Source organism: Corticium candelabrum, chromosome 20, assembly GCF_963422355.1.
Source record: "Corticium candelabrum chromosome 20, ooCorCand1.1, whole genome shotgun sequence".
NCBI classification, from domain to species: domain Eukaryota; kingdom Metazoa; phylum Porifera; class Homoscleromorpha; order Homosclerophorida; family Plakinidae; genus Corticium; species Corticium candelabrum.
In genome coordinates this window covers 771,701-794,372 of record NC_085104.1, presented here as the reverse complement: position 1 = coordinate 794,372, position 22,672 = coordinate 771,701, and the positions used below count along the sequence as shown (strand labels likewise).

Below are 22,672 nucleotides of genomic sequence, written 5' to 3'. Positions count from 1 at the left end.
TACTGGATGACTCAACATGTTGCTGCTAAAACTGATTTTAGTGCTTTGTTGGACGCATTTGGTAAGTGGGTATGATTTCAAGTTGCTGGCATTTTTTGGCCTTGATTGTAAGTATGTTTTCATTTGATACTTGCAGTTTGTGCTATAGGGAGCTGCTGATGGTAACATGGAGATCTACTTTGACTATTATTTGGACGGTAATCTAAAACAAAGCAATAGAAATTGCTGTCGCCCTCCTGTTGGTTGTATTTGCTTTGAGAGCTGTGACAACTATTTTGAAGTGTGTTATCGACCTGTCAATACAACTGAACTCTTTCTGACCTGTCAGACAACTGGAGTGCTTCTCACTGCTCCTGATCCAGAATTTGCATCGCTTTCTAGCGTAACATTTACATTAAACCAAACATTGGGAAATGGTGTAAGGAATCCCATTTCTTTGTTTTTTAAAGGTTCCTGGCCGGTAAGAGAGTTTATTCAGTTGAATGTAGGATGACCTTGCAATGTAATGACATGTTGATCATGCTAGGGTGGATTGAATCTGGAAGTTAATGTGTCCAACAATTACACAAGTCCTCCTGCATTGATAGGGTCATTTGAGTATGAGAATAGTAGCACCAGCTATGGAAATTTTAGTTCACTAATAATTTTGCAAGAGCTCAGTAAAACAAAAACTCTTGATATTAAGTGGCGAGTGAGATGTCATGATCATTTCTACAATGAGGATTGTTCCACATTCTGTAAACCTGTGGATGATGTCAGTGGCCACTATGACTGTTTATCAAACGGAACAAAAGGTGTCTTTCAGGATGGACAAATCCACAAACCGATTGTACTACAGGTGAGTGTACACACGAATTGCTCATGACAATTACAAGTATTGCAAGCACATGCACATGCATGAAGAACATGGCATACTGTATGTATACTCGACTTGCTTATTTGGAGCTATCAACTTTGGTTATTAGACATTACAGGTCACAACTATTTAAGACAAATTAGTTTGTAATTGTAATTGGAAGATTATCTTACATTGTGCAATTTTCAAAAAAGTTTTTGTTAGATCTAATTATAATTAAATTAAATTTACTATTGAATGCATTGGCACTTTATGTTGTGCAATTGCTGATTGTTTGTGCTTGTACATAATTGTAGACATTGATGAGTGCATGTCAGATCCTTGTTACCATGGAGGAATATGTTTCAATTTATTTGATTGCTATACAACTGCAATTGTCAGTCTGGATACACTGGAGTCAATTGTGAGACAGAAATTGACGAATGTATATCAAATCCATGCAGACATCGAAGCACTTGCAATGATACTATTAGTGGATTTGAGTGTTTCTGCATGGATGGATTTGAGGGTGTTGTATGTGAAAGTGAAACAAACGAGTGTACTTCAGACCCATGCCTCAATGCTGGTGTGTGTCTTGATGAGGTCGGAAAGTACACTTGTGCCTGTTGGAATGCGTATACTGGTATACATTGTGAAAGCTATGTAGACAATTGCCCGAGTGTGGAGTGTATGAATGGTGGCAATTGTAAAGATCATGTCAACTATTCTGAATGTCAATGTGCTGATGGATATGCTGGCAAATATTGTGAACATGAAATCAGTGAGTGTTTTTCATCACCATGCTCTAATGGATCTTACTGTTTAGACGAGGTGGATGGTTACAGATGTGAATGTGCTGATGGATTTTACGGTCCATGTAACAACTCAAGGAAGTTACAACCTGCTTTAATACCGGTAAACGACTGACTGACCTTTATATTAATCTCACCGTCCCGGATATCTATTTACATACTACATTATTCTTCCCTTTTCAAGTACATGACTATATACTATATAGTAAAGTTAATACCAGTCACCAAATCTTTTCGGTGGTCTTCCTTTGGTTTCTCTGTTGCTCCTCCGTAATTGTGGTGGTTCTTCATGATTTGGTGCACATGGTTCTTCGTGATCTGGATACCTCTGTCTTCTGCTGACGTCATCATCATCGGTGTCTGAATTCTCATAAGATGTCACTTCTGTGTGTTTTGATCTTGCCATATCTTCCACAGGGAGTTTGCCTACACTTCGATGAAGCAGCTGATTCATGTGTACTTTCCTCCTTGTGCCGCTGTCCGTAATTAGAACTTCATATTATCGTGTTCCAAGCACAGATACTATTGTGGCTGGTCTCCAAATTTCCTTTCCTTGCCTGTCCGGTTGTCTCACTAACACAGCATCTCCAAGTACCAATGACTTTCTATGACGAGCTTTCTTGTCATAGTTCTTCTTCTGTTTCTCTTGCGATAATCTAACTTTGTCCTGTAACTGCTGGTCTGAATGATTCCCATCATATGGTTGCAGTAAGTCTAAGACACATCGAAGAGGACGACCCATAAGACTTACTGCAGGACATTCTCCTGTCGTATGATGAGATGTATTACGATATACCGCCAGAAATGTATCCACCACATCCTCTAACTGAGCTCCTTCTTCCTCCATTCCTTTCTTAATACCTCGCTTAAATGTCTGAACAAACCGCTCTGCCTGCCCATTACTACTTGGGTGATAGGCAGGAATTCAAGAATGAAGAATTCCCCGCTGATTGCAAAATGTTTTAAATTCGTCGGCCATGAATTGCGGGCCATTGTCTGTAACCACTTGCCGGGGAACTCCAAATCTTGCAAATATCTTTCTAAGTGCCCAGACTGTCTGCTTTGCTGAAGTTGAACCTACATGAAGTTTAACAACTTCAGGCCACTTTGAGTAAGCATCCACAATTATTAGCCACATGAAACCAAAAAACGGACCGGCATAATCTATATGTACCCTAGACCAAGGGTGATGAGGAAATTCCCATGGATGAAGTGGAACGACAGGAGACTTGTTCCTGTACAAGGTACAAGCCTCACAACATTTCGTAATCCTGTCAATATCTGCATTTATGTTTGGCCACCAAATGTAGCGACGAGCCAACTGCTTCATCCTGTCAGTTCCAACATGCGCACGATGCAGTTGCTGAAGAAGTTGTGGTCGAATTGCCTTCGGTATTACCATGCGTACTCCTTCATTGTGCTTCAGAATACAACCCTCCACTACTGACAGTTCGTGCTTACACGTGACAAAAGATCTTATTTCTGAGTCCTGTATCCATGATGGCCAACCGTTGTGAATGTAATGTATAACTTGCCGTAGAATAGAGTCACTAGACGTATACTTTTGTAACTGGTGGTAATATATAGGTCCATCTTTGATGAACTGCTTTTCTAATTCAGCAACATACTTTTCTGCTTCCTCCTCTTCTTTGTTACCCTCGTCAAATTTTACATCCGTTCCTATTGGTAAACGTGATAGGGCATCTGCATGGCCGTGATCTCTTGAGTTCTTGTACTCTATCTGATAATCATACTGCGACAACTGCAGAGCCCACCGCGTCAATCGGCTACTGGTTCTGGTTGGTGGTGTAACCTTTGTTGCATTGAAAATAGTCAGTAAAGGCCGGTGATCCGTTCTCAGCACAAATTTCCTTCCTAATAGAAAGTGACGAAATTTTTGAACTCCAAAAACTATAGATAGACCTTCTTTTTCAATTTGTGAGTAATTCATTTCTGCAGTAGTTAGACATTTAGATGCATAAGCAATCACACGTTCTGCACCATCTTGGTCAAAATGAAATAAACATGCGCCTATCCCTTTACTGCTGGCATCACATGATAGGCCTACCGGCAGTTTTTCATCGTAATTAGTGACAACTGGTAATGATGTAAGCCTTTTCTTTAACCGTTCAAATGCCGACTTAGCTCGTGCAGACCAAATCCAAGGAGTATCCTTTTGTAGAAGCTGGTTGAGCGGCACCGTTGCGTCTGCCATCATAGGATAAAACTGGCGGAAATAGTTCACAAGACCCAAAAATGATCGAAGTTCTGTCTGGTTTTTAGGACTTGGTATAGCTTGGACAGCTTTGAGCTTACTGTCAGATGCTCTAACTCCGTTACTATCTATGACATGACCCAAATATTCCACTGAAGGTTGGAGGAATGCACATTTACTTTTGTTTGCTTGAAGTCCATGCTGTTTCAGTCGCTGTAATACTGCTGATAAATTCTGAAGATGATCTTGATCATTGTCACCGGTTAAAGCTATATCATCAGCAAAACTGGCAACCCTTGGTAAACCATCTAATACGTTAGACATAATCCTTTGAAACAGTGCTGGGGCTGAACTAATACCAAATGGTAGATGTAAGTACTTGTAGAGACCCTTGTGCGTATTGATTACTAGAATTTCCTGACTTTCTTTGTCCAGACACAACTGATGATAAGCATCCGATAAGTCTATTCTCGTAAATTTCTTACCACCCGCAAGAGTGCGGAATAGATCTGTTGCCAATGGAATAGGTTGTTGGTCAACCAGTAGAAATCGATTGAGGGGCTTAAATCCCCGCATATCCTCACAGCACCTGATGCCTTGACAACGTTTACTGTTGGAAATGCACATCTCACAGTCTCAACAGGCTCCAAAACTCCTCTTTCCACAAGTCGCTGCAATTCTGCTTCAATTGCTTTGCATAAATGGATAGGTGGTCTACGAGAAGGCCAAATCTTGAGTTCTGCATCAGGTTGCAACTGAATTCCCACTCGGATATCACATTGTCCCAGATCATCTTGAAAAATCTCGGAGTTTTCTTCCAATACTTCTTGTAATTCTGTGAGTTTTGTTCCTTCTGATAATAATACTGACGGTTGAACTTCACAATTCAATGACTTCAAAAATTCAGCACAAGCATTAAGAAGCCCCGTCTTCTTTATCCAGTCCATGCCAAGCAAATTCGATCCCCTTCTGTGCTTGACATAAAATAACACTTCCATAATGCTGTTTCGAAATCGCACTTGCTTTTTAACCATGCCTTTAAATATCATTAATTTACCTGATGCATTTCTCAATTTGTCCGTGGTAGCCGACAGTGCTGGTTTGCCCAACTTCTCCCATGAACATTCATCAAGCAGGGATACATCCGCCCCTGTGTCAACTCTAAACTGCACTTCCTTTCTCTCTATTTCCAAATTTACTATTAATTTCTTGCCCACACAATGGACCTCCCCTGCCTCACAAACCTCTTTGCACACCGAGTCTACACCCTCTGGGGACAATTCCGATTCTGTATCCGATTCAGCTACTACTGACTCTGGCTGTTCTGCTTCACCAATCTCCTCTAACCTTGATGGTTGCCGTGCTCGATAACACTTCTTGAGACATCCACTTGCTATGTGTCCTTGCTTTCCACATCCTCGACATACCAGTGAGTCTCTAAATTTCCTCAAGGAACAACCAGCTATGTAGTGGTCCTTACTTCCACAAATAAAACACGCCAGTTTCCTTCTACTTCTATCCCGTGGTCTCTTCACATCATTTGTTTTCCTATAGTCTATCCTTGAAACTACTCTCGCAGACGATAGGTGATGTAAGGGCACCTCATTGCTGTCACGTAATGCTGCTACACTATTTCTGGCTCCTTCCAATGTTCTAGCAAAAGTTAGAACCTGATCCAACGTTTGACTCAGTAAATTCTCATTCTCATAAAATTTCTGTAACATCACCTCATCACGTAGACCTGCAACAAACACATCCCTCAGTCGACTAGAATACTCTGGCGGATCAAACCGGCAGTTTGCTGCTATCTGCTTAAGAGCTGTCATATACTCCTGTACAGTTTCCTCGGTCTGTTGCTGACGACGGTGAAGACGGACTCGCTCTACCATCATATTAACTGTCCTCCTAAAGAACGTTCTCACATGATTGATGAGTTGGTCTGCTGTAAAATCCCCCATATGTTGTGGAAGTAGCGTATCCTCCAGGCGAAGCGTCATTTCTTCACTGAGACACCTGATAAGCAAATTCCTCTCAGTCTCCGCAGATATGATGTAGTCATGCTTAGCCAAATTTATAAAGAAATGAAATGCGTTCTTTGTCCAACTTTCAAATCGACGAAGGGAATCATCACCTTCAAACTCTTTAAACAATCCAATAGACATACATAACCTGTCAAATTCTTTGTAGCCCAATGAAACTTTCCTTTCTTCTGCCATATGCTTTCTCGCAGCGCCAACTGTAACAACTCAAGGAAGTTGCAACCTGCTTTAATACCGGTAAACGACTGACTGACCTTTATATTAATCTCACCGTCCCGGATATCTATTTACATACTACAGTCCACAATGCAATATGACACTTGATGATTGTGCATCATCTCCTTGTATTTATGGAAATTGCAGTAATGTAGCAAATGGCTATGAATGTCACTGTAAACCTTCTACATACATAGGATACACGAGTTCTAACTGTGAGATAAACATTGATGATTGTTGTTCAAATCCATGTCAACATGGTACTTGCCATGATATGATCAATTACTACTACTGTGAATGTGATGATGGATTTAATGGCACAGAGTGTGACAATGAGATAGACGAGTGTTTATCAGAGCCATGTCATCATTTAGGAAATTGTATTGACCATGTTAATGGATTTTATTGTGAGTGTGCTTATGGCTATACCGAACACAATTGTGAGTCTGATGTTGATGAATGTGTTGGTATTATATGCATGAATAATGGGAGTTGCCGTGATGATGATGGTAGCTATCGTTGCGATTGTGCTGATGGATTCACTGGGCATCATTGTGAAGTCAATGTAGATGACTGCAGCTCTAAACCATGCCTGCATGGTGGGTCATGTCTTGACAAGGTAGGTGCATACACGTGTAGCTGTTCTAATGGTTACAATGGGACACACTGTGAAAGTAACATTGACGAGTGTCAGTCTAATCCTTGTCAAAATGGAGCTACTTGCTTGGATGATGTTGATGATTACACATGCAATTGCAGTACTGGATTCACGGGTAAAGCATATGAAACAGACATAGACGAATGTGCAGTTAATCGTTGTGTTAATGGAGGAACATGTAAAGACACGGTCAACTCTCTCTCTCTTGTGAATGTTTACGTGGTTATGAAGGCTTTCTGTGTGAAAAGGAAATTGAGAAATACTCCTCACTTCCCTGTCAAAATGATGACATATGCATTGATGCATTGAATGGCTACTCATGTGGTTGTGGGTATGGATACACAGGCAAACAGTGTGAAACTGATATCGATGACTGTATGAATGTTTTTAAACAATGGAACTTGTCATGATGGCATAAACTCATTTTTTGTGACTGTTCTGCTGGATTTGCAGGATGTTTATGTAATTTAGAGATCAGTGAATGTGCATCACCACCTTGTGCAAATGGAGGTCACTGTGTTGACATGGAAAATGGATATCAGTGCATTTGCACTGTTGGTTATACATGCAAGTACTGTCACATGCGAGGTAATCCATATGTGTCTAATCCATGCTCAAATAACGCGACATGTGAAAGAAGGTCACAAGGTTATGTATGTAACTGCTCAGCTGGTTTTACAGGAAGTAATTGCCAGATAAACATAAATGAGTGTGATTCTGATCCCTGTCAGAATAACGGATCATGTATTGATTTAAATAATGAATACAGATGTTTTGTCCAGCTGGCATCACTGGAATATACTGTGAGAGTGATGTTGATGAATGCTTATCGAATCCTTGTGGTCATGATGGAAACTGTTCTGATCATCCCAATGGGTACACTTGCAATTGTCCTGAAGGCTACACTGGACAAAACTGTGATCTAGAGACTGATGAATGCATCAGAGTGATGTGCATTCATGGTGGCACATGTGTAGGTGGTTTGGCTGATTTCTATTGCAACTGCACGTCTGGATATACTGGAAGACATTGTGAAAATGATGTTGACGAGTGTGAACATGAACCATGCAAGAATGGAGTGTGCAAAGACGAAGTGGATGGATACATCTGCATGTGCCAAGCAGGACATTCTGGTCTCCAGTGTGAGACAAATTTGGACGATTGTGATGATGTTCTACTTATACATGTGATTGCATGAAAGGATTTACTGGAAGAAATTGTGAACATGAAATCAGTGAATGTGCATCATCACCATGTGCTGATGGTAGCAATTGCATTGACAAAGTAGATGATTTTTATTGTGAATGTGCTGATGGCTATTTTGGAAAACATTGTGACGAAGAAATTGATGAATGTTACTCTGAACCTTGCATGAATGAAGGAACTTGCAATGATTGCGTGAATGCTTTCAATCGTTCTTGTCTTGTTGGATATTCTGGTTTGCACTGTGAGATCAGCGATCCTTGTTGGTCAAATCCCTGTCTAAACGAGTCACCTTGTGTAAAGTCTGAGGACTTGAAAGAGTACTTTTGCAAGTGCATGAAAGGATTTGTTGGACAACAACGTGAATATGAAGGTACTTACAATCAGTGAACTTAACGATGTTGTATTACTGTATACATATATTTCTCTCTGCTTGCATGATCGTCTACTTCTGTGTTGTGTGCCTAGCGTTTTTGTCTGTTGCCTATGATATATGTGTGAGTGTTTATCTCGATAATGACCTTCTTGTGTATATGTATTGGTGGTACAGGTATGGCTACTATTCAGCTCCAATGTCCAACACATGTGATTGTCTGTGTTTCAGATATAGACGAGGGTAGCGTTGCTATTAGCAGTAGCAATCAACAGACTGCAATGATTGCAACTATAACTGTAGGATCTTCATGTGGTATGTGTGGATGAAATGATAGCAATTACAATTGATTGCAACTATGCTCTTTAATTTATTTTCATGTAGTCGTAATTATTGGAGTATTGGTGGGAATTCTAATCATGTTCAAGTGTGGCTATTCATGTTGTCGTAAGAAAGAAGAAGAGCAGCAATACAGTTGACATAGAAATTCAAGTGAAACTCGAAGAACACGAACACTACCACCTTTAGCAAAATTGGGTTCTCATTATTGGCCAAGAAAGGTGTCAAATGTTGCTTCTTACTATTATCCAGATGCGAGTCCAAACTGGGATGTCACAACTTTGTGAGCTCAGTCAAATTTGTTTGCAAAGTAGCTTTATAATATGGATTAACTAACGTACACGTAGAGTTGAACTAGATTACAGAGGAATTCTAAATGATACATTGGAAATGCTTCATTAGCTTTACATGGTTTGAAAATGAACTTCAGATAATTGATTTTAGTTAAGAACAGATTTAGTAGGAAAGTTGATAGGATGTCTAAATATGTAGTAGTTTATGGTGTTGCTTTTGCAACTTGAATGAAACAAATTTGTGTATTAAATAAGTAGAGTCATAAGTTGATGATCTTTATGCAATAGTCAGCACATGTTTAGACAACAAACCAGAGTTTGTTTATCTGCCTTTAGCAATATTGGCTAGCTAAATTCCACAGTATACATACACATGTTGATACTATATCTTTAAAAGACCATTTTAATTTGTCTATAATATCACAACTTTGTGCTGTTATACATAACAATTGTGGTTATGTGTAGGAAAGGTTTGTTCTTTTGTATAGTTGAGTTTTAATTAATTAGCACATCCACATTTACAGTATTTCATCTCTTCGATCCAACGTATACAAACACAGTAGAATTCATATTCTAATAATCTAAAATACCACACTGCATGTAGATTGCAAATGATTGATTGAGTCTAGCCACATTAAATTTACTGTCAAACCACCTCACCTGCATCTAAAATTATGTTGTGTTGGTGTGACATTTTTTCTTGGAAGGATAGGTGTGTGGATGATGTTTGTGCATGTGATCACCAAGGCTGTATGGGCGTAAACAACCAACCTACTTTACTATCTATATATTTAAGCTCAAGGTCACTATGACTGTAGTGCTTTCCAGTTGAGAAAGTGATTGGTATCAAAGAGGTGTGGCTATTAGGCAACGCTGATGACATGTATTAGTTATTACATGGGTAGCTGGTGTCTAGCTAGGGCATTTATTGACTCACCGGATTATCAACGAGATAATTGAAACACCACATACCCATGTAATATGTAATTTATTGTATGGGACAGGTCATGTGAAGCAGCAACACGTGCACTCCCCTTCCACTTTTGAAATTGCAGCCTTACATTCTACATGGGCAACAAGCAAGAAATAACTTGGTTGTGCTTGTAACCTTGCTGACGTATTAGTAGATGTAATAGGTGTTATGTGAATGCCCTAAGTGTGTTGTGTTATTTATGTTTGGTAGCTAATGGCTTGTGAAAGTTTGTATGAAGAAAATAGATGCTAATAGACTAAATGACATTTAGTGGAGGTTTGATTGTTTGTAGAATATGGTAATGTGAGACAACTCCCACTGAAGGTGTGAGATTCAGAATTGAGGGGCGGATGCTCTTTCAAACGGCACACCGCCTAGTTGCATGACTGGTTTACTCACAATGTTGCTGTTACCACTGGTTTTAGTGTTCTGTTGGACACATTTGGTAAGTGGGCTAACGTAAGATTTAGATCGGTAGCGTTCCAGTAATGCTCTGATGCAAAATTTGATGTTTTCATTACTTAATTTTTTTTGCCGTAGGGAGCTGCTGACGGTAACGTGGAGATTTACTTCCACTCTTATTTCGACGGTAATCTAAAACAAAGCAATGGAGATTGCTGTCTCCCTGCTGTTGGTGTTTGCTTGAAGAGCTGTGGCAACTATTTTGAAGTGTGTTATCGACCTGTCAATACAACTGAACTCTTTCTGACCTGTCAGACAACTGGAGTGCTTCTCACTGCAACTGATCCACTATTTACATCGCTTTCTAGCATAACATTTACATTAAACCAAACGTTGGGAAATGGTGTAAGGAACCCCATTTCTTTGTTTTTTAAAGGTTCCTGGCCGGTAAGTGAGTTTTGACATCTTCAGTTGAATGTAGGATGACCTTGCAATGTAATGACATGTTGATCATGCTAGGGTGGATTGAATCTGGAAGTTAATGTGTCCAACAATTACACAAGTCCTCCTGTATTTATAGCGTCATTTGAGTATGAGGATAGTAGCACCAGCTATGGAGATTTTAGTTCACTAGTAAGTTTGAGTGATCTCAGTAAAGAAAAAAGTCTTGATATGAAGTGGCGAGTGAGATGTAGTGATCATTTCTACAATGAGGATTGTTCCATATTCTGTGAACCTGTGGACAATGCCAGTGGCCACTATGACTGTTTATCAAACGGAACAAAGAGTTGTCTTCCAGGATGGACAAATCCACAAAGCAATTGTACTACAGGTGAGTATACACACGAATTGCTCATGGCAATTGCAAGTACTGCAAGCTCATGCACATGCATGAAGAACAGGACATATGGATACTTGACTTGTTTATTCGGAACAATGAACTTTCGTTATCAGACAGGTTACGACTATTATATTTACATTGTGCAATTTTTCAAAAAATTGTTAGATCTAATTATAATTTAATTAAATTTACTGTTGAATGCAGTGACACTTTATGTTGTGCAATTGCTGATTGTTTGTGCTTGTACGTAATTATAGACATTGATGAGTGCATGTCAGATCCTTGTTACCATGGAGGAATATGTTCTAATTTATTTGACAGCTACAACTGCAGTTGTCAGTCTGGATACACTGGAGTCAATTGTGAGACAGAAGTTGACGAATGTATATCAAATCCATGCAGACATGGAAGCACTTGTAGTGATACTATTAATGGATTTGAGTGTTTCTGCATGGATGGATTTGAGGGTGTTGTATGTGAAAGTGAAACAAACGAGTGTATTTCAGACCCATGCCTCAATGGTGGTGTGTGTCTGAATGATGTTGGAAAGTACACTTGTGCCTGTTGGAATGCGTATACTGGTATACACTGTGAAAGCGATATAGACAATTGCCCAAGTGTGGAGTGTATGAATGGTGGCGATTGTAAAGATCATGTCAACTATTTTGAATGTCAATGTGCTGATGGATATGCTGGCAAATATTGTGAACATGAAATCAGTGAATGTTCTTCATCACCATGCTCTAATGGATCTTACTGTTTAGACGAGGTGGATGGTTACAAATGTGATTGTGCTGATGGATTTTACGGTCCACAATGCAATATTACACTTGATGATTGTGCATCATCTCCTTGTATTTATGGCAATTGTAGTAATGTAGCAAATGGCTATGAATGTTACTGTAAACCTGGCTTTACTGGACAAAACTGTGAGTCAGACATTGATGATTGTATACCAAACATTTGTTGCAACAAAGCAACGTGTGTTGATCGTGTTAATTCATATGAATGTCAGTGTGCTGATGGCTATGATGGTGATCGATGTGAACATGAAATCAATGAATGTTTGTCTAATCCTTGTCAAAACACAGCAGTGTGTGTTGATGCAGTTGCAAACTACACCTGCCATTGCCTTCCAGGTTACACAGGAAGGTTATGTCAAATTAATATTGATAATTGTGATGGCATTGTTTGCAAAAACTACGGAACCTGTGTCGATGAAGTCGACTCATTTTTATGTAATTGTTCTGCTGGATTTGCAGGACGTTTTTGTAATTTAGAGATCAGTGAATGTGCATCATCACCTTGTGTTAATGGAACCTGCATAGATAGAGTCAACAGTTACCAATGTGACTGCTTTAGTGGCTACACTGGAGAACACTGTGAATCAGAGTTTAACGAGTGCACGTCATCTCCATGCCTAAATGGAGGAAACTGCTCAGATATTGTTAACGGTTATTACTGCCAGTGTGTAGAAGGATTTACTGGTTATGACTGTGCAACACCTGTAAATGAATGTATGTCTGATCCATGTCAAAATGGAGGTACATGTCAAGACGAACAGAATTCATATGTTTGTGAGTGTGGCATTGGATTTAGTGGAGCTCATTGTGAAACTAATAATGACGAATGTGTGTCTCAGCCTTGTCATCATGGAGGGACATGTCTTGATGGTATTAACAGCTACATGTGTCGTTGTATGCCAGGCTACACAGGCAACAACTGTGAAACAAATATTGATGACTGTGCAGGAGGACGCTGTTTGAATAACGCCAGTTGCATTGACGAAATCAACAGCTATCACTGTAACTGTGTGGCCGGGTTTACAGGTGAACACTGTGAGACGAACATTGATGAATGTAGATCAAGTCCTTGTTTAAATGATGGGTCATGCCAAGATGATGTAGATGGATACAGTTGTGTTTGTTCTTTTGGATACGCAAAGAGCGATTGTTCAATGGATATCAACGAGTGTTTATCTAACCCATGTGATAATGGAGGCTTGTGCAATGATTCTGTGAATGGTTACAGATGTTCGTGTTCATCTGGATATACGGGTGACAACTGCCAAACTGATATTGATGAATGCGATTCGCAACCGTGTGTGAATGAAGGATTGTGTACTGATATGATCAATGGATTTCATTGTTCTTGTGCAGCCGGATTTACAGGTTTTGTTTGTGGCATAGAAATCAACGAATGCGATAAGAATCCTTGTTTCAATGGTGGCATTTGTTTGGATGCAGTTGCCAACTTTAGTTGTGCTTGCTTGCTTGGATATAGTGGGTCGCTGTGTGAATCAGATTTAGACGATTGTTTAAACGTTACATGTTACAATGGAGGCACGTGTCATGATCGAGTAAACTCATATGAATGCTACTGCATGTCGGGATTTGCTGGGAGAGAGTGTCAATATGAAATAAGTGAATGTACTTTGCAATCGTGCATTCATGGACAATGCATAGACCAGATCAATGATTTTATGTGTGACTGCGATGTGGGATATACAGGAAATGTTTGCCAGACTGAGATCAACGAGTGTCTTTCTCTGCCATGTGTGAATAATGGTACATGTCAAGACAATGTTGGTAGCCACATTTGTGTTTGTGCATTAGGATACACGGGTTCTAACTGTGAGATAAACATTGATGATTGTTGTTCAAATCCATGTCAACATGGTACTTGCCATGATATGATCAATTACTACTACTGTGATTGTGATGATGGATTTAATGGCACAGAGTGTGACAATGAGATAGACGAGTGTTTATCAGAGCCATGTCTTTATTTCGGCAGGTGTATCGACTATGTTAATGGCTTTTATTGTGAGTGTGCTAATGGCTATACCGGACACAAGTGTGAGTCTGATGTTGATGAATGTGCTGGTATTATATGCATGAATAATGGGAGTTGCCATGATGATGTTGGTAGCTATCGTTGCGATTGTGCTGATGGATTCACCGGGCACCACTGTGAAGTCAATGTAGACGACTGCAGCTCCAAACCATGCCTGCATGGTGGGTCATGTCTTGACAAGGTAGGTGCATACATGTGTAGCTGTTCTAATGGTTACAATGGGACACACTGTGAAAGTAACATTGACGAGTGTCAATCTAATCCTTGTCAGAATGGAGCTACTTGCTTGGATGATGTTGATGATTATACTTGCAATTGCAGTACTGGATTCACGGGTAAAGCATGTGAAACAGACATAGACGAATGTGCAGTTAATCGTTGTGTTAATGGAGGAACATGTAAAGACATGGTCAACTCTCTCTCTTGTGAATGTTTACGTGGTTATGAAGGCTTGCTGTGTGAAAAGGAAATTGATGAATGCGCTTCACTTCCCTGTCAAAATGATGGCATATGTATTGATGCATTGAATGGCTACTCATGTGGTTGCCAGTATGGATACACAGGCAAGCAGTGTGAAAGTGATATTGATGACTGCGTGAACGTTTCGTGTTTAAACAATGGAACTTGTCATGATGGCATAAACTCATTTTTATGTGACTGTTCTGCTGGATTTGCAGGATGTTTATGTAATTTAGAGATCAGTGAATGTGCATCATCACCTTGTGCAAATGGAGGTCACTGTGTTGACATGGAAAATGGATATCAGTGCGTTTGTGCTTTTGGTTATACAGGCAAGCACTGTCACATGCAGGTTAATCCATGTGTGTCCAATCCATGCTCAAATAATGGGACATGTGAAGAAAGGTTACAAGGGTATGTATGTAACTGCTCAGCTGGTTTTACAGGAAGTAATTGCCAGATAAACATAAATGAGTGTGATTCTGATCCCTGTCAGAATAACGGATCATGTATTGATTTAAATAATGAATACAGATGTTTTTGTCCAGCTGGCATTACTGGAATATACTGTGAGAGTGATGTTGATGAATGCTTATCGAATCCTTGTGGTCATGGTGGAAACTGTTCTGATCATCCCAATGGGTACACTTGCAATTGTCCTGAAGGCTACACTGGACAAAACTGTGATCTAGAGACTGATGAATGCATCGGAGTGATGTGCATTCATGGTGGCACATGTGTAGGTGGTTTGGCTGATTTCTATTGCAACTGCACGTCTGGATATACTGGAAGATATTGTGAAGATGATGTTGACGAGTGTGAACATGAACCATGCAAGAATGGAGTGTGTAAAGACGAAGTGGATGGATACACCTGCATGTGCCAAGCAGGATATTCTGGTCTCCAGTGTGAGACAAATTTGGACGATTGTGATAATGTTCTTTGTTCTAATAGAGGAACATGCATGGATGGTATTGACATCTACACATGTGACTGCGCAAAGGGATTTGCTGGAAGAAATTGTGAACATGAAATCAGTGAATGTGCATCATCACCGTGTGCTGATGGCAGCAATTGCATTGACAAAGTAGATGATTTTTATTGTGAATGTACTGATGGCTATTTTGGAAAACATTGTGACAAAGAAATTGATGAATGTTACTCTGAACCTTGCATGAACGAAGGAACTTGCACTGATTACGTGAATGCTTTCAATTGTTCTTGTCTTGTTGGATATTCTGGTTTGCACTGTGAGATCAGCGATCCTTGTTGGTCAAATCCCTGTCTAAATGAGTCACCTTGTGTAAAGTCTGAGGACTTGAAAGAGTACTTTTGCATTTGCACGAAAGGATTTGTTGGACAACAATGTGAATATGAAGGTACTTACAATCAGTGAACTTAACGATGTTGTATTACTGTATGCATACATTTTTCTCTGCTTGCATGATCGTCTACTTCTGTGTTGTGTGCCTAGCATGTTTGTCTGTTGCATATGATGTATGTGTGAGTGTTTATCTTGATAATGACCTTCTTGTGTATATGTATTGGTGGTACAGGTATGGCTACTATTCAGCTCCAATGTCCAACACATGTGATTGTCTGTATTTCAGATATAGACGAGGGTAGCGTTGCTATTAGCAGTAGCAATCAACAGACTGCAATGATTGCAGCTATAACTGTAGGATCTTCATGTGGTATGTGTGGATGAAATGATAGCAATTACAATTGATTGCAACTATGCTCTTTAATTTATTTTCATATAGCCGTAATTATTGGAGTATTGGTGGGAATTCTAATTATGTTCAAGTGTGGCTATTCATGTTGTCGTAAGAAAGCAGAAGAGCTGCAAAACACTCGACATAAAAATTCAAGTGAAACTCGAAGAACACGAACACTACCACCTTTAGCAAAATTGGGTTCTCATTATTGGCCAAGAAAGGTGTCAAATGTTGCTTCTCACTATTATCCAGAAGCCAGTCCAAACTGGGATGTCACAACTTTGTGAGCTCAGTCACATTTGTCTGCAAGTATAGCTTTGTAAAAGGAATAACTAACGTACACGTAGTGCTAAACTAGATCACAGAGGAATTCTGAATGTTGCATTGGAAATTGTTCATTAGCTTTACATGGTTTGAAAATGAACTTCAGATAATTGATTTTAGATGAGAACAGATTTAGTAGGAAATTCGTTAGGACGTCTAAATATGTAGTAGGTAGCTTATGGTGTTGCTTGCGTATCTTAGAATGAAAACAGATGTGTGTAAGTAGTCATAAGTTCATTATCTTTACTACGTCAACACATGTTTTACAACAAACCAACTTTTTCCGTTTTCTATCTTTTGCAATTTTTGTTGGTCAAATTGCATGTATACACATCTTGATACTATATCTCTAGAAGACCAGTTTAATTTGTTTGTCATATCACAACTTCATGCTTTTATACATAGACAATATGGAAGGTTTGTTCTGTTTGTATAATTGCTTTAATTAGTATGTCTACATCTACAGTATTTCATCTTTATAAGTTCGATCCAACGTATACAAACACAGTAGAATTTATAATCTGATAATCTAATAATACCACACTGTACGTAGATTGGAAATGTTTGATTGAGGTAGCCACACTAAATTTAGCGTCAAACCACCACACCTGCATCTAAAATTATGTTGTGTGTTGGTGTGGCATTTTTTCTTGGAAGGATGGGTGTGTGGATGATGTTTGTGCACGTGATCACCAAGGCTACATGGGCGTAAATAACAACCAACCCTACTCTGCCATCTAGATATCTAAGCACGAGATCACTATGACTGTAGTGCATGTGCTTATCAGTTGAGAGAGTGATTGGTATCAAATATGCTTGGCTATACTAGGCAAACGCTGATGACATTGGAGGTTAGATTGTTTGTAGAATATGGTAATGTGAGACAACTCCCACTGAAGGTGTGAGATTCAGAATTGAGGGGCGGATGCTCTTTCAAACGGCACACCGCCTAGTTGCATGACTGGTTTACTCACAATGTTGCTGTTACCACTGGTTTTAGTGTTCTGTTGGACACATTTGGTAAGTGGGCTAACGTAAGATTTAGATCGGTAGCGTTCCAGTAATGCTCTGATGCAAAATTTGATGTTTTCATTACTTAATTTTTTTTGCCGTAGGGAGCTGCTGACGGTAACGTGGAGATTTACTTCCACTCTTATTTCGACGGTAATCTAAAACAAAGCAATGGAGATTGCTGTCTCCCTGCTGTTGGTGTTTGCTTGAAGAGCTGTGGCAACTATTTTGAAGTGTGTTATCGACCTGTCAATACAACTGAACTCTTTCTGACCTGTCAGACAACTGGAGTGCTTCTCACTGCAACTGATCCACTATTTACATCGCTTTCTAGCATAACATTTACATTAAACCAAACGTTGGGAAATGGTGTAAGGAACCCCATTTCTTTGTTTTTTAAAGGTTCCTGGCCGGTAAGTGAGTTTTGACATCTTCAGTTGAATGTAGGATGACCTTGCAATGTAATGACATGTTGATCATGCTAGGGTGGATTGAATCTGGAAGTTAATGTGTCCAACAATTACACAAGTCCTCCTGCATTTATAGCGTCATTTGAGTATGAGGATAGTAGCACCAGCTATGGAGATTTTAGTTCACTAGTAAGTTTGAGTGATCTCAGTAAAGAAAAAAGTCTTGATATGAAGTGGCGAGTGAGATGTAGTGATCATTTCTACAATGAGGATTGTTCCATATTCTGTGAACCTGTGGACAATGCCAGTGGCCACTATGACTGTTTATCAAACGGAACAAAGAGTTGTCTTCCAGGATGGACAAATCCACAAAGCAATTGTATTACAAGTGAGTACACACACACACACACACACACACACACACACACACACACACACACACACACACACACACACACACACACACACACACACACACACACACACACACACACACACACACACACACACACACACACACACACACACACACACACACACACACACACACACACACACACACACACACACACACACAGTAATCTTAATTGTCAGACTACCAGCTACGTAGTACGTTGCATGACTCACTTAATAATTATTGTCACTCTGATCTAACAATCAGCTGCTGCAAGCAAGAAATATGTGCGCAGTGTGTACTAGTTTGTTGTATCAGACCATGCACTATGTTTTGATCACATTGTGTGTCTATTGAATGAAGCCTAATGAGAACGTTTAGTATAACTAAGTTATCTGTGGAATAGCTTGTAATTTAGTAACTTTTAATTTACATGACTAATGAATTACTGAAACATTAGTTTACAAAAATGGTTTCTATATGAATTTAACCTTTCAAAGCATTAGGCACAACCAATCAAGCAGCTGATAGCTAACGTATGTTGGTTTTACATTTTGGTTTTGACTAATTTGTATAGTTACATGCTTTCTACAATCGCTTTCTTCTTTAAAAATTGTTGTGATGGCCTCAAACGTGCAGAGGGTATACACTTTATATGTTCATTCCTTTTAGAAATAGAGACACCAACAACTTTGGAACAAACAACAACAAGGACAACAACAACAACAACAGTGATGATGGGGTCAACAAGTAGCTCCATTAGTAGAACAACAACAGTGATGATGAAATCTACAGTTAATACTAACACGAGTTTGTGGCTGAATACAACAGCCACTGAAGGACCTGCCAATGGTGGGGTTGTTACTGTTGCAGATAATGGGCTACAACAAGCGGACTATGTTGCCATTGGTGTTGGAGTCACTTCTGGTATTTAACTCATAATCATGATTGAAGATAAAATTAATTAAATAATATACTTCTGTATCTGTTGATGTAGCCATTGTAATCACCTTGTTGATTGTTTACATCGTCTTCTTGAAGACTGGCTGCAGTTTTTGTGATTGCCAAAGAAAGGGAACACAGAAGAAAGGAAGATCAAATTATGGTTCTTCACCATATGATAGCAATCCATATGCTGATAGGAATAGTTCTCCTTACAGTCGTGACAGTCAGGGATCTTTGGGCAGTGTGTCTGAAGCTCAAATTTGGCCGGAGAAGAGAGTGACGGCACCCAGTCTTCAGAGACCTCGTCTCAACCTTCACTATTATCCAGAAAGTCATCCTGATTGGGATGTGACTCAGATGTGATTTTATTATTGCTGACTTAGTTTGAAGGACAGCATACGCTAATTGTGGTTCTTTTATGTTAAGTTTTTAGGCCAATCTAGACATTAAATACGTTGTAGCTTCTTTAAGTTTGAATAGTGTGGTGTGGTGTGGTCCAATAATTGCTATAAGTAGTACAAAATGCATTCATACATTTGTAACCTTTACATTGATGTTCACATATTGAGTTTTTGTCTCATTTTATTTGCTAGCTGAAGCTTTATGTGCAAGTGAGCCGTGCCAGAACAACGGATCATGCAAAATTGAGTTTGGCGAGATTAAGTGTAACTGCATCATTGGATACAAAGGAGACTATTGTGAAACAAGTTAGTTGCTAATTTCTATTTTAATTAAGGAAGTTTAGATATTGCAATTCAATGTTTTTCAGATATTGATGAATGCTTGTCTAGCCCATGCCAAAACAATGGCACTTGTCATGATGACGTCAATCAATTTAATTGTTCTTGTATTCATGGTTACGTTGGAGACTTGTGTGAAACAGGTACGAAGTCTGAATTTGGTTTGTTTTAATTACTTAGTATTTGCTTTTTATTCAGAGATTGATGAATGTCAATCCAGCCCGTGTATGCATTGTGGTGTTTGCACTGATGGATTAGGATATTTCTCCTGTCAATGTCCACTTGGTTATACTGGAATGACGTGTGAAATGGGTATGTCGGTGCATTCATTTATTTATAATTTACTGTTTCTACTGATTTTGTAGAGATAAATGAGTGTCATTTAAGTTACTGCGAGAACAATGCAACATGTCTGGATTTTGTTAATGATTATGCTTGCCAATGTAAGGCTGGATACATCGGATATAATTGCTCAATTGACATTCAAGATTGCAACCTGGAATCGTGTGCAAATGGAGGGATATGCATGGACAAAGTAAATGGATATGACTGTGTCTGCAGTGAGGGATTTACAGGGAAATTCTGTGAATTTAATGTATACGAGTGTGCATCAAATCCGTGCAAAAATGGTGGCAAGTGTGAAGATCAGATTGACTCGTTCTACTGTAACTGCAGACCAGGTTATACTGGATTGATGTGTGAATCTAATGAGGACGATTGCACAAACAAACACGTTTGTGAACAAGGCAGCAGTTGTGTTGACGGAGTGAATGGATATAGATGTGAGTGCCTACCAGGATTCAATGGGACATATTGCAGTGAAAACATTGACGAGTGTGCATCTAGTCCCTGTCTCAATAAAGCATCATGTCAAGACCATATTGATGGATTTAGCTGCAGTTGTTTAGATGGATACACAGGTGTACAGTGCGGTCTAAACATAAACGAATGTTCATCTTATCCTTGCCAACAAGGAGCAACGTGTTATGATCTTATTGGAGGTTTTTATTGTGGCTGCATGACAGGATATATAGGATCTCGCTGTGAAATAGATGTAGATGACTGTAATCCAAACCCATGTTTGCATGGAGGGACATGCAGCGACAAGACTAATAGTTTTACATGTTCATGTTTGCCCGGATTTAGTGGCTTGAGTTGTGAGCAGGAAATTGATGAATGTTTGTCGAAGCCGTGTGAAGCTGGGATTTGTGTAGATGGCATTAGTGGCTATCAGTGCCATTGCATATCAGGATTTACAGGCAAACACTGCGGTACTAATATAGATGAGTGTCAAGGTGTGGTCTGCAGGAATAATGGAACTTGTGTTGATGGCAACAACACGTTTCACTGTGAATGTGCATTTGGGTATGCTGGAACAGAGTGTGAACACGAAATCAGTGAGTGTTCGTCGTCACCTTGCAAAAATGGAAAATGCATTGACAGAATAAACGGGTATGACTGTTGGTGTGACGAAGGATATGATGGAGATTACTGCAATAATGAATTAGACGCGTGCTTATCTAATCCTTGTGCTAATGAAGGTACCTGCATAGACATGGTTGGAAACTACACTTGCACTTGCTCAGAACACTTCATCGGTTCTCATTGTGAGATCAAGGATCCATGTTTTCCTAACCCTTGCGTACATAACGGGACATGCCATAAACAGCTATCTTCCAACTGCAGTTCTCTCAATTACAAGTGTACTTGCCTCAGTCTATTTACAGGCAGTGATTGCCAACACAATATAAGTTTGTTACTCTGTTCAGTCGACATACAGTCTATAGAGACGAGTTTGTTTATCTCTAGGTGACAACATGACATCCAACATTGATCTGATTTTGATTGACACAACTGAGGGTCCAGATGTTGTAAACCTTGGCAAGTCATCCGGCGAGCTTGAAACTGGCAGCATCGTTGCAATAGCAGTCGGAACGATCTCAGGTATCTAGCTTCCTTGCAATTTGATATAAAATTAAATGCACTAACAAAAGTATGTGTTGTTTGTTAAAGTGATAGTTATTGTTTGCCTGACTATTGTTGTGATATGGATACGAACTGGACAGTCTTCTGTTGACAAGCCAAATAAACTCCCAAACAGGCAAAAGCGCAAGAATGCCGCCACCACTCCTTCCCCACTAATTAGAGAAGGAGCCAGTCTGAGTGACAGTTTCTCCAACTCCAAACAGTGGCCAGAGACGAGGTCATCGGTTCCTAACCTGCAGCGACCTCGGTTCTCGTTTGGACACTATTTCCCAGACGACAGTCAACCAAACTGGGACATCAAATCAAACAGTACAACCGAGATGTAAAATTTGACTCGAAATCATGACTCATGTTAGCAAGGCAACTAATTAACGGAACAAAACAGGAATGTTTTAAATAGAAAGTTATCCACATTTCAACAAATACTTGCCAATACCAGTGTCCAACTAGTGACTCATGCTTGCATGGCTTCTAAATATCCTGGGTGGGTCAATGACAATGTCCGTGGTTGGTACGTGCTTGCATTTGTCTCTATTGTAATCTCACTGCAGGAAGTGATAACTACTAAGTGAGCATAAACGTCTTCCCTATTGGCCGCCCTAACCAACGCCTTAGGAATTTGTTCGGATT

The 22,672-nt window shown here is 39.6% G+C and overlaps 4 protein-coding genes across 4 annotated transcripts; all 4 read left to right on the top strand.

Annotated features, from left to right (window-relative positions):
* The first annotated feature begins 6 nt into the window (after window positions 1–6).
* LOC134196018 (fibropellin-1-like) lies at window positions 7–7,815 on the top strand. The gene is made up of 11 exons (XM_062665100.1): window positions 7–69; window positions 149–460; window positions 527–838; window positions 1,153–1,232; window positions 1,300–1,446; window positions 1,495–1,616; window positions 1,662–1,750; window positions 2,827–2,891; window positions 6,202–7,069; window positions 7,121–7,150; window positions 7,192–7,815. The coding sequence occupies exons 1-11, from the start codon at window positions 7–9 to the stop codon at window positions 7,699–7,701; spliced, it is 2,598 nt and encodes an 865-aa protein (XP_062521084.1). The 3' UTR covers window positions 7,702–7,815.
* Window positions 7,816–7,862: 47 nt separating this feature from the next.
* LOC134196017 (fibrillin-2-like) lies at window positions 7,863–22,545 on the top strand. Its single transcript, XM_062665099.1, has 20 exons — window positions 7,863–8,351; window positions 8,583–8,666; window positions 8,736–8,825; window positions 9,449–9,453; window positions 10,167–10,182; window positions 10,249–10,280; window positions 10,497–10,805; window positions 10,878–11,190; window positions 11,457–15,893; window positions 16,125–16,208; window positions 16,278–16,515; window positions 17,557–17,605; window positions 17,672–17,980; window positions 18,053–18,365; window positions 19,910–20,023; window positions 20,086–20,199; window positions 20,255–20,368; window positions 20,422–21,807; window positions 21,866–22,000; window positions 22,070–22,545. The coding sequence occupies exons 1-20, from the start codon at window positions 7,970–7,972 to the stop codon at window positions 22,366–22,368; spliced, it is 8,823 nt and encodes a 2,940-aa protein (XP_062521083.1). The 5' UTR covers window positions 7,863–7,969; the 3' UTR covers window positions 22,369–22,545.
* LOC134195405 (uncharacterized) lies at window positions 10,315–10,894 on the top strand. The gene is made up of 2 exons (XM_062664428.1): window positions 10,315–10,401; window positions 10,497–10,894. Exons 1-2 carry the CDS (start codon window positions 10,339–10,341, stop codon window positions 10,818–10,820), a joined length of 387 nt encoding a protein of 128 aa, XP_062520412.1. The 5' UTR covers window positions 10,315–10,338; the 3' UTR covers window positions 10,821–10,894.
* Window positions 17,490–18,043, top strand: LOC134195406 (uncharacterized). The gene is made up of 2 exons (XM_062664430.1): window positions 17,490–17,576; window positions 17,672–18,043. Exons 1-2 carry the CDS (start codon window positions 17,514–17,516, stop codon window positions 17,993–17,995), a joined length of 387 nt encoding a protein of 128 aa, XP_062520414.1. The 5' UTR covers window positions 17,490–17,513; the 3' UTR covers window positions 17,996–18,043.
* Window positions 22,546–22,672: the final 127 nt, after the last annotated feature.

Coding starts and splice junctions, on each gene's coding strand:
- LOC134196018 (XM_062665100.1), top strand. CDS start 7: ATGACTCAACATGTTGCTGCTAAAACTGATTTTAGTGCTTTGTTGGAC. Junction 1,447..1,494: donor TGTCTTGATGAGGTCGGAAA/GTACACTTGTGC, acceptor ACATTGTGAAAG/CTATGTAGACAATTGCCCGA. Junction 1,751..2,826: donor TACAACCTGCTTTAATACCG/GTAAACGACTGA, acceptor TATGTACCCTAG/ACCAAGGGTGATGAGGAAAT.
- LOC134196017 (XM_062665099.1), top strand. CDS start 7,970: ATGAAAGGATTTACTGGAAGAAATTGTGAACATGAAATCAGTGAATGT. Junction 8,352..8,582: donor ACAACAACGTGAATATGAAG/GTACTTACAATC, acceptor TCTGTGTTTCAG/ATATAGACGAGGGTAGCGTT. Junction 8,667..8,735: donor AACTGTAGGATCTTCATGTG/GTATGTGTGGAT, acceptor ATTTTCATGTAG/TCGTAATTATTGGAGTATTG.
- LOC134195405 (XM_062664428.1), top strand. CDS start 10,339: ATGACTGGTTTACTCACAATGTTGCTGTTACCACTGGTTTTAGTGTTC. Junction 10,402..10,496: donor TGTTCTGTTGGACACATTTG/GTAAGTGGGCTA, acceptor TTTTTGCCGTAG/GGAGCTGCTGACGGTAACGT.
- LOC134195406 (XM_062664430.1), top strand. CDS start 17,514: ATGACTGGTTTACTCACAATGTTGCTGTTACCACTGGTTTTAGTGTTC. Junction 17,577..17,671: donor TGTTCTGTTGGACACATTTG/GTAAGTGGGCTA, acceptor TTTTTGCCGTAG/GGAGCTGCTGACGGTAACGT.